Raw genomic sequence first — 12008 nt, 5'->3', positions numbered from 1 at the left:
GCTTTTTATAAAGTTGCCCAGGAAGGTGACTAAAAGGCATAAGGCCCAACATAATCATTCATTCTCTTTACAAAATTCAGAATGGCATTTCACTCAAAATCAATTCTAGTTTTAATGTCATGATCAAACACTTAAGTTTTATATCCATTACTCATCAACCACAGAACTCCTGGAAAAAGCTGTTTTATACAAAAAATGTCACACTTAAGACTGACCTACTTTACAAATGCAAGAATAAAAGAAAATATTTAAGCTAAGAGTGATCCAAAGCTTTATGAAGTGTTTGAAGTTTAAGCGGGTGGAGACACAGGATGGAAACTGAAGGAACTCGAGCTGTATCCATGAAATAGAGAGACTGTGGCCAGAACAAAGCCATAACTTCAAGAAGGATGTGATAGGGGAGGAAATCCCCCAGCTTCCAGTATAGACCTCAGGAAAGGAGGACAGATTAATCACTTCATTTTACCACTAAAGGACAGATCAGAAAAGGCACCGTAACTTTCCTGATAGCAGTCTACTTCTCACGAGCTTTGCAAATGAATACTGGACCCTATACTGAGAAAATGAGTTTCCACCACACGGCAATAAAAACAAGCTATGACTTTCAATTACACTTCAGAACCAAATCACTCATCCATAAAAACACTTGTGTATTTTCCAGTAAGTAACTGAGAGCCAGAGACAAAAACCCACCCAGTGTCTCTGGCTTATGCCTCTCACGGAACTAAGCCACAAATCCCCGATGCCAAAGTACCAATACCTGGAACCTCAGACCGGCTATGCAACCTTCAAAAGATTTGCACAGTGTTTCAAACTGGCTCATTTAAAGCAGCAAAACATATTTTCTTTTCTTTTTTTTTTTTCCCCTAAAGGTTGCATAGCTATTTCTTCCAGCTTCAGAAGTTCAGCGTAGAAAGGGAAATGCCTCCATCTATTTAGATCAACAGACTTCCAAGAAACCTGTCATTTAAAAAACCTACCCCAAAGGAAAATATTGAGCATTCAGCTACAAATGTTTTTACAAGAATGACAATGACTGAAGTCACAATCTGAGAAGCTAGTGTCTAACAGCAACCCCAAAACATTACCTAAAAGACTAGGTGAGGAAGCAGACGTTTCAACTATTATTAAAACAGATGACCGTAATGGCAGGTGACTTGGCACAATTTTCACCGAGTCCTTCCCCTAGGCCTGCACCCTGTCATTTCAAACTAGCACATAAATTGCAATAGAAATATGAAGGAAGTGGCAAGTTTCAGCAACCCACCCTCCACGAAACCCAAAACACTGCTAAGGTGTTAATTCAAATCACCTGCAATCTCAAAGCTCAAGTGAGGGGAAAAAAAAGTCTTCAGGACAACATCAAGAGATCAGAGTTGTGACTAAATAATTTTGTTGACCGTGTCCTCCATCCAGTTTTCTAGTAATGAGGCTCATGAGCCTGTTCTTTATTAAAAAGGACAGGTTGGTACCAGGAACTAACCAGGATGTAACACTTCTCCCACTGGCATGAGTACAGATGATTTACAATTCCTCTCTCCCTCCTTCTTTGGTCCCAGGAGTGCAACTGTATAACACTTTCAGAATGTTACCTAAATACTTAAAATGAAGAAGGTACAATGTTTGTGTATTCAGACCAGCTGTTTTTCACCACACTTTATGAACACAGCCCAAAGTATGCTTGTGGACTCTGTACAGGTATTTTACAGAAATTCTTTCCAGCATACACAGGTGCAAAAATCCCTCGAGCAAACATACCAATCTAGTTAGGTACGTGTAACTTCAATGCCAGTTGTACTTAAAAGCACACATCTGGAGCATGGTGGGATGACTCAAACTGCTAAGCAGAGTTGTGCAGTGCAAGAACTCTGCAAGGAAGGAAAACACTATCCAAACAATGGGATCTTGAAGGCTAAAAAACTCCCAGAACCTCCCATTCTGGGCTTTCTAGTACCTTTCATTATTAAAAAAAACCCCTACATTGCTCACTTTTTCCTTACCATCCAATTGCTCTTGGCAGATGGAAACTAATGACCAAATCCCTTTTGAGAAGTCACCTGGAAACAGTTCCATTAACCACCTAATAAGCAAGACAATGGGTCACTTTGTAACATGTCCAAACGCATAACCGGTTCATTAACTACCAGGAAGTGCCGACTGCTTACAAATCTTTCACCCGTACCCATCCATTTGACCAGCATGCTCTGCAGAGACAGCCCACTGCTTCATCCACCGACAGTCTGACACATTTTAGACTCTGCCAGCTATAATTCAAATATGGGTAGGAGGCGGAAAGACAGCAGCAGAAGTCTTCTATGTCATGTATTAAGTTTGCCAAAGTCTGCACAGACTACAGATTTCCTGTGACGTACTTCTTTCTTCAAATAGGCATTTATCAGATATGCTACAAGATGGCTATTATTTTCCATTGTTAAAACACCGTACATTTGCGAGAGCATGAGGTAAATTTCTCTAAAGTGCAAGCACAGCCATGTATTGTTAGAGATAATCAGTTCAAAAATTCCAGATCATAATAAACTGGCATTTTAAAATCTAGTCTCTCCATTTTTGAAAGCATGTAAGTAATTGCTTACTAGGGATTTAAAACCTTCAGAGTGGTGTTTGAGGATAGTGCTGCATCATCAGTGCTGACCTCCTAATACAAGCTTTCCCTCTCCAGTGTTCAGATTTTATGTAATCACAGAGAACCGTGGGAACCCAAGGGAAAAACTCCTCCTCCACCAAATATCTCAGATTCAGAAGAGAAGAATGTAGTCTGTACAGAGCTGCTCCAAAATGAAGCACCCAAAGAAAAAAAAAAAATCAGATAAAAAGCAACTACTTTAGTTTTCACAGCACGACAGTATGCTTAATTTTTTCCTCTCATCTTCTAAATTTGCTCTAATCTGTGTAATACATATCAACAACTTCAATATTGATTCTGTTTTGAGTTTTGAGCTGCCCGTGGGCGAGTTAAGGAAGGGACCCCAACACTGCTCTGTTTACTCTTACATCTAAACAATTTCCTTGGGAAAACATCATGGTTGTAATTTCAAAAGCACACAAACATTAAAGCAGCAAGCATCTTGGCAGTTTAGGTCTGTCTTACGAGACTTCATCTTGTACTTATCAGTCTAACCCGGAGGCAAGAATCTCACAGATGACATAATCCTGATGTCACACCCTATTGTGCAAAACCCTAGCCAGCAGTGAGATGGAAAGTCAGGTTTCCTTAGTGCTAGGATGCATAACAAATGCATCTGGATTCAATCTGCAGAGCCCTTGCTGTGAAAACCACAGTAACTATCATGCCCAAGAGAAAGCCATCACAAAGGGCTAGTAACCATTAATGAGGAACAGTGAGCTAATGGCAATAAAGTCACTTCAAAGCTTTCCAAGGGTTTTTAGTTTAGGCAAACTAGGTTTACATCTAAACACAGACAGAACGCTTATATAAAGAGCTCACAGCTGCCTAATCACTTTGTGAGTTGAAAGTTGCACTGCAGGCTGCAGGAATTGAAGCTCAGCAACTGCTCCCCCATGCACACCTACAGGCACGAGCACTGGCAAGCTGTACTAAAACCAAAAACATTAATTATGCCTCTTACATCTGGTGCTCTCCTTTTATTTACTTGGTGGAATCGGCGCTGTTCTATGCAAAAAATAAATCAAATTTTGTCAAACAGATAAATACAGCAATTGCCAGAAACCTTGCCAGAAGAGCAAAGTCTTTTCAAAATTGGCGAGGAATGAACTCCACTCAGATGATCTCATGGTCTATCAGACCACGTAAAGGGACATACAAAGGCAGGGAAGGAGAAATTGGATGACAAACTATAGCAGCGCTCCGAAAGAGTTAAAGTCTAAGGGCAGCACTAATACAGGTTTGCCATTTTTTCTTGTCAAGTGGACGAAGGCTAGTATCAGAGGCGGTTCAAGCACACAATCCAAAATAAACTAAGAAAAAAAAGTAAAAACAGCTAAAAAGGGGAAAGCTATCCAGCAGCTTACAGGGCATTTGAACATGGTAGTAAAGACGATAGCACATAGTTCAATGGCAACAAGCCACACAGTCAAAATGAGACATCCCTGAGGTTCAGCAAATCAAGGCTGTTCAGTGAGATTAAACACACTAATGATAATTAAAAAAAAAAAAAAAAAAAAAGTCAGCCCTGTCACTGGGACTTCACTACTGGACCTGACCAGCAGCCCCTTCAAGTTCTCTAGCAAAAGGTTCCTGAATCTACATATTCCTGAAGGCACATGCCTACTGACTCCATTTTGGATTGGATTCCAATCCAAAATTCAATAATAAAAGGATTACACACAATGAAGATATTTTAGAGGTCAATCCTCTCCCAGACCTCCTTCCGCTCCTACCAAATTCCTTGTCCAGAGCTCTAATATAATAAACTGAAAATGGATCAACATCAAGACACAGACAGAAGCAGAAGTTCAAAAGGCTTCATTGCTTACTCTGTTGAGGGAACTCAAAACCTTAATCAATAAAAACATTTTCAGGAGCAGAATGATTAAGATGAGTGTTTTATGTTTTGTTTTTGTTTGTTTTTATAGCTGTTAAAAATCAAAAGCACCACTAAATCCAACTTAACCCAAGAAACAAAGGAATAGCTTTCTAAATGTATGTCAGCTTACTAAACTGGTCCAAAGTTGCCAAAACTCATCTTATTTGTAGAAATATTCAGATCAGCAGCATCCTTCCCCAGGGAGGTCTATTTAATCACTTCAGAAATTATTTCTTCCAGACAACAAAGAGCGATTAGATGACTTAATTAAAGCACTGATTATCTCCAACCCAAAACAACGGAACACAGAATCTAAAATAGATAGATTTAACCAGATGCCCTGGTCCTCATTATGCTTTGATTTCAATCAATCGCACACACACGTCAAGCAAAGGGCAATAAATTACAACCATGTGTTTGAAGAAATTATCTTCACAATATTGGAAGTGGAGAGCCAAGGCTCTAACTGAATGGTGTAAGATATTAGACTTCCATCTGGGAGTAATAACCTACTGAACAAAAACATACCAGGGCATTAGCTTCAGGCAGTGTCTGAGTTAAACCTGGCAGCAGGAGATCAAAATTAAACACTTGGTTTTTGGGAAAGTGACATGCATTTTGGTAAAACCAATAACCAAGAAATATGCTTGTTGTTTAACATACATAATATAGAGAGGGAGTTAAAACCTAGTATAATTCCTCTTTAACCCAAAGAGACATGAATATGCCTCCAGAAATAAAAGGTGGGCAACTCTAGAGATACTTAAAGGTAGTTTGCATTAAAACAGACACGTACAGGGAACAATTCAGCGCTGGTTGAGAGGCACTGAAGATTCAGCAAAGTTGTTCTTCTCAAGCTTTCATGATTTGAAACAACTCCACGCAATATTACAAGATTTCTCCAAACTTGTTTTCAGACTACAGTCACTCAGTGTGCTGGCCAATAAGCTTTTGAGGACAAAACTAAAATTTAAGACTACTCACCAGCAAGCAAATCTGAATGGGTTATTTCACACAAATTGCTAACAAATGCGTAACAAGCTGTTTCCCTCAAAACACCCACGCTAGCAGGTGCCAACCCCTTGGGAAATGGCAAATAGATGCCAATGACTCACTAAATGTAGGTGGATACTTACCACACCTGATTGAAACACAAATCTAAAAAGGAATGGCGTGTGGGCCAAATGGGACTGACACAAGGAAAAACTGAAACTATCTGAAGTCTTGGGAAACGCCCGAGATGAACTCTGTGAGATATTAACACTTAGCGTGTGTAAAGGTGAAACTGGAGATAATCCAGAGGAAGCTTGCACCATATGCTGAGAGCAGACTAGGAATAGGACAGATTCTCAACAGTACTTATTTTTCTATAGAAAGGAAAGATCTTCCTCTTCCACTCCACGCTGGAATGACCAGTATAAGATGTATTTTAAACCTGGGGACTGAAGCAAGCACCATGCAGAGCAACATCTCAGAGACAAGTGCTTACAAGGCATTAAGATACACAACATCCTTCTGCAATGGGCAGTCCATACTGGCTAAATGACTGCAAGCACAAGATCCAGCAGTTTAGCCCAGCAAGGCTGGAAACAAAGCCACAAACTGCTTTGAAAAACCTAGCAGAAACCCTCATTATAGGAATAACATGTCTAACGGCCCAGGAAATCCAAGCACACTGGGGCCCGGTGTTCTCTGTGAATAACTACTTACATAAGATTATTTTTGTATTAACTGTTACCTCTCTACCATAAAACACAGCATAGCTGTGGTTAGAGGTGTAGTTCAAAAACATTCTCTCCCCTGTAGAGAAAGGGACAGAACAGTCTCTTAAGGGACTGCTGTATGAGAACCTCATGTGTCAGATCTGAGGCTTCTCTCTCAGCATCATTTTCATCCTCTTAACCTGCAATGCAAGCTGAAAGTCTAACAGCGCAACAGCCGCTGCACTGAAACTCGCATTTTTTAAGGAAGAGTTTGTCATGTGAAGTATCAATTAGCTCAGCGTCACCTATGAACGGTCTGTTTGGACAGACAACCCCATCAGAATGAAAAGAGACAAGGAAAATCTCTGCAGGTCAATTCAAGAAAGTTTTTTTGCACACTGCCTACAAAATGAACACCATTACTGGAAGGTGGACCTGTTATAAATCTTCCCATGTAACAGAAACCATAATTTCCACTAAAGATACAGTACTGAAGACTGCCAGCACGCTTCTTATTTTTTTAATTCATCAACACTTTCAAATGAGCCTGAAATATTTCACAATGCTGGAAAACCTCCGTTGTCAACTGGCTCTGGAATTTGAAATGACACTGATAACTTTGTCCTGGAACCGATGCATCGGGTACTCCTTTCCCAGTACTGCAAGCTGCCAAACCAGAAGGCCAGTGACACCTTTAATCGACATTACATGGCTCAGACCTACTTCTGGCTTTACAGTGGGTACGCAAGTATTAGTTTCCAGCTCTAGCAGACCATGGAAATTACATCACTGCAATTGCCATCTTGTTCCCACTAAAACCTTCCCCACACATCAGACTCCCACATGGCTTCAGCAGCTGTTAACGAGGGTAATTGTTACAGTCATTCCCAACCTGATAAGTTGGCAAGACCAGCAAGCAGCAGTGAGAAAAGCTGGCACTTGTTACCCCCACCCCATTTTTCCCCCTCTCCGATCTCCAAGTAAAAATTAAGCTTCTGCTGTCAAAATACAAAATCCAATTGTCTTATTAAGAAAACTGCAGAGTCCAACTACTAAAACAAAAGCATGTTTCTATCCAAATCTCTGTTGTAGGTAAAGTACAAATCATTTCCAATGTCAAGCATGAGGAACCTTTCAAATGGTCAGGTTAAGTTTCCCTAACTTTGCAAATTCTTTCCAAAAATGCCACAATTTTTACACCATTCAGCAAAACATAAGCCATCCTTCTCTTTTTCTGACACATTTTTGAGATCATAACATGCATCCAAGCGTACTGTGCTGACAGATGCGCTTATCTAGTCTGACTACACTGCAAGCCATAGTGCCTCCGTCATTTCGGCTGATGACACGAGAATGAAGTCTTTGTGAGAAATCCCCCCATATCCCCTCTGTAAAATCTGAATTGCCTGTAAAACTTGGACTGACAAACTGAAAGATGAAATTTGATACAAGCTTGCCTTTTACTTCCATACAATATATTAAGACAACTGTTGTACCACACCTCGAACAGGGTTCAGCAGATTCACCTACGGCTGAGAGTAACCTGTACCACGCTTTCCTACCAGCAAATGAAACCTCTTTAAAGATGTTATTGTATCCAGCCATGACTTCACGGTCATCTGATCAGAGAGGGATTTAAAAAGACAACCTTGGTTCCATAAACCTACTCATTTTCATCTTAGTTTATTTAAAATCCTATTGGTCCTGGTCTGTTCTGCACCTGGGGAGTAACTGCAAACCTCTCTTTGCTGCATATGCAAAACTCCTTTCTTCCAGTAAGTTCAGATACCAATAGCAACTGTTACTTACAAGAGAAGTTGGATATCTACAAAAATAATGCATGAAAATAAGTAAAAATTTGATACCTGTAACCAAAGTGTGAAGATTACAATTTGGACAGGCTACATTTACATCAAGTCACATCTTAAAATGAGAAGAAAATCTAGGAAGAAAAGTACCTTTAACCTGCTTTTGTTAGCTTTGTAACAGTACAGTGACACATGATGAACTACATCTGAGGACGTGTTTTATCTCCATTTTTGGGCAACACGAAGCAGCAATGAAGTTTGTTCACCATTTTCAGTCATTAGGCATCTCCAGTAAGAAAGCATCCTATTACTGGATAAAGCAGTAAGTTCATTTTGCTTTGCAACACACACTTGCTTTTTAGATTTAGCATTACTATTTCCATGCAATCACTGCTTAGGAGACCACAATCTATAAAGATGACACCTAAACCTGATCACATGTCAAGACCTTGGATGTGACTGCAATGCAAGACCAGTGCAGTCCCACCTTTTAGAAAAATTGTTCAACAGACAAGTCACCCGGACAGTTTCCTATTGCTGCTTTAAAAAAGACACTGCCTAATCTACATTTATCCTTCACATGCTCTATTAATTCCTTTGCTTTACACCTCTTTAACCAAACAAGGCCTAAAACAAGCATCAGAGAGTGGCCCTTGCAGCAGAAGTACATTAATCCCCTTACAACTGCTGCGTTTCAGTATACTAGCGCCTGTCATTTTACTGGAAGATGTGAAAGTTGCTGCTATATATATAGATAGATAGATATTTTGAGAGAGTACAGTCTTGAGGGAATGGAAAAAGCAGGTGGTTTAAGACTGAACTTCGTCAAGATCAAAGAGAACACAGGTCATTTCAGGACAAAGATGCCATTAATCTGTTAAAGGGGGGAGGGAAGGCAGGAAAGCACCTCAGCATCTGCCTTTAGCATCAGCTGACAAATTTGATCATGCTTTCGTATCGTGAAACCACAGCAGATACACTTCCCAACAGGAGATCAGTGGCTGCCTACCCTTCTTCCTCTGCTATACATTGGTATGCCACTCTCAGAGGCAGCTAGTGACCACGTTTTAGACTCATTGTGTGTATTGCATGCCTGCTGAAGGAAACAAAGAAAGCAGAGGGCTCTGTACGGTAGAACTGACATACAAGTCTCTGTACTGGTCAAAGGCATTGTTGGCTTCCACCTCCAGCTTGCGCAGGCGAGCAGATGGCATGGCACCGTCTTCCAGGGGAGGATCGTATTTGTTACTCCATGGTGATCTGCCAAAGAGACAAGGAAAATAGAGACAGTTAGACAATAGAGACAAACTCTGAAAGGTTTGAGATCGGTGGGTCTGACCTGATCCACAGATGCTGAACTTCCAAGAAAAAAAACAAAAAAAACCAAAAAAACCAAAAGGTACCAAGAGCCATCTATCTGTAAGAATTTCACCCTCAACAGCCATTTGAAACACTGACAAAAAGGGGACACTGACTCCTCAAAGTTTACAGTGCACCTGGGGAACACCCCCCGTCTTCAGGTTTCTACTACATAAATAATTATGCTTGGGTTTGAATCTGTTCCCTCTTAAATATTAAAAAAAATGAGGCCTCTGCTGTTGCACATTGGGTATTTAAAATTATTTTCATGCAAACAGATCGTGTAATTTGGGATCTGACAGTATTTGAGCCAAACACTGCTGCCTACAATTAAGGTCCAAATTCTCCACTATTTTGCTCTGAAATAAACTCTACTTTTAGTATAACATTAGGAAAACATTTGAACAGGTCGAAGGATTTAACAGGGTTTGTAAAGCTGCAGGTTTTCCTATGATTTCTGCAGGTGTGGAAGAGACTTTGTGCTCTTAATGAAAGATTTGGTATTAAAAGATTAATGGAACCCTTTGCCCATCTGCTTGAGACTTTTATAATTCCCATTCTGTAAACATGCATTCTCCTTTTCATTTCCCCTGTGAATAACCAACCCACATATATCACTGCCAGTTTAAAGAAAGGTACCTCTACCCTTTACCTACTCACTTTTCAAAATACTCCAGCCTACTAACACTAGGTCTTAATGCAGTCCATACATAAGGGCTTTTTCCTCAGTAGCCATTTGTTACTCATTTCTCAGAAAGGCACCTAGTTTTGACATCTGTTTAATGCAAAGCACAAAGAACAGGCTCTGCTTCGCTCTGGCTTTGCGCTTTCACAGCCCTTCACTCCTCCCTACCACATCTGACTCAAAAGGTGAGACACCAGGAAAAGCTAAATCATTATGTCACTTCCACCCAGAACAATGTTTTTCAGGTGGTGGTTCTCATTTTAAAACAGTTGCTTAAAACTCAGTTGTTTTGGAGACAAGTCAACAGCTACAGTAGTGCACCTCTACCTAACAACTCTCTGAAATCTGGAAAAGATTTGCACAAAAATCACCACCGGTGCTATCTGCGGGATTCCCAAATGGCACACCTACACGCATTAGAAACTACACGCAAAACCAAATGACACCAAAGAAGTTCAGGCAGACAAGAGCATTGACCTTGCTATCATGAAGTGTGCAAAAGCAAAGCCAGGGTTCATATGCCAGGCAATGCAGAAGTGTACTGCTACCTTACCAGCAGCATTCATTAGGATGCGCTTACTTTTTCTTTCTCTACTAAATTTTAAAAGGAAGATTAAAAAAAAAAATTCTACTGTTTTCTGTGATTTTGGAACACTGTGCTTCTCCCATCATGTACAAAGAACTCAGTGAGCAGAGAACCCATGCAGAAGCCGTAGTCAAGATACTTTAATTGTAAACATTAGATGTCTTTTGCAGGCTGCAGGAATGGGATTTAAGGGAAGCCTAGTAACATAGATTCTTCTAGCTAGCAGATTGTGGCATTTTCAACCCATTACAGTCGGAGCCAGCAGGAACTTCACCTAAAAAAACCCCTCATAATACAACCCCGTTTTTTTTTTTCTTTATGTGGAAGAGTATTCATAACACATTTAAAAACTTAAATGGAGGCTATTTGAAGACAGACAGACGGACAAGCACTTAAATTTCAAAAGTCAGTCCTCTAATTTCCCTGAAAAAGAATGTTTTTTGTTTCAGCTAACAGGTTTCAGTGTTGTTGGCACCAAATTCCGCATAAGGATTCCATTTAATAGAGTAATCAAACATACTTAGAGTAGAAATGTATGGACAAAGTCAGGGACCTTGAAGTCTTATATAAAAAAATAAATTAATAAAAGCTCTGCCTTCACAATGTGGATTCCACGGCTGTTTGATATCCTCTGCAAACCTTTGTTATTACAGGAGCACTCACAGAAGTGCCTGCGAGACTATGCACATGAAAGGCTGCTCCCACAAGCACCAGTGTGATAATATGAAGAAACTTAAAATTACCTATTTATGAAGATCCAAGAGAGACTCCAAAAATCTACCTTCTGGTCTGATCCATGTTCAACACTGAGAAAATCAAGTCTGTCTAAATATGAGGAAGGAGTAAACTGTGACGGGCTAAGCATTAGGATATTCATTTCGCTGTGTGCTGCCCCATGAAACTGGTGGAGTTATCACCTGAATGGCCAAACATCCCGCAGCAGCTTTTTTTCAAAGCTAATTCCCAGTCAGATTGTAAAGCCACTCAAAAAAACCCTATAAAAATTGATTCCCAGTGAGAAAGTCTGACTACCTAGCTCTACCTTTCTTGCTGAAGTTGCATGAGGCTCAGATGTCTGCAGAATGCTTTGAAATTCTTGGATTAGTATTAAAAGAAATGCAATTAGCAACCTCTCCAATAAGAAGAAAACTGGTGTTTAGTTTGAAGTGTGCAGTAATTGGGGATTTAGCATGTTGCAGGCAGGGAATAGTATTTCTTGGGACTTCTAATCGAGCCTGTGGTTCCAAAAAATCTTTGTGGAAATATCAAAAGGTTTTAAAAGCACAGTAAACTCCTCCTAGATTTTGGCTTAATTGATTAAATTAGTGTAAGAGCCACTTC

At 40.1% G+C, this 12008-nt stretch overlaps 1 protein-coding gene across 4 annotated transcripts in view; it reads right to left on the bottom strand.

Moving 5' to 3' along the window:
• The window catches only part of CAPZB (capping actin protein of muscle Z-line subunit beta), a 70597-nt gene that overhangs the window by 17422 nt on the left and 41167 nt on the right, over positions 1–12008 (bottom strand). For all 4 annotated transcript variants that reach the window (XM_052793603.1, XM_052793601.1, XM_052793602.1 and 1 more), the window contains one exon: positions 9184–9297. In XM_052793603.1, coding sequence (XP_052649563.1) covers positions 9184–9297 — 114 coding nt within the window. The remainder of the gene's footprint in view (positions 1–9183; positions 9298–12008) is intronic.

This window comes from Harpia harpyja, chromosome 7 (genome assembly GCF_026419915.1).
Source record: "Harpia harpyja isolate bHarHar1 chromosome 7, bHarHar1 primary haplotype, whole genome shotgun sequence".
Lineage (NCBI taxonomy): Eukaryota > Metazoa > Chordata > Aves > Accipitriformes > Accipitridae > Harpia > Harpia harpyja.
Note: the sequence above shows the minus strand (reverse complement) of the source record. Positions and strands in the feature narration are given on the sequence as shown.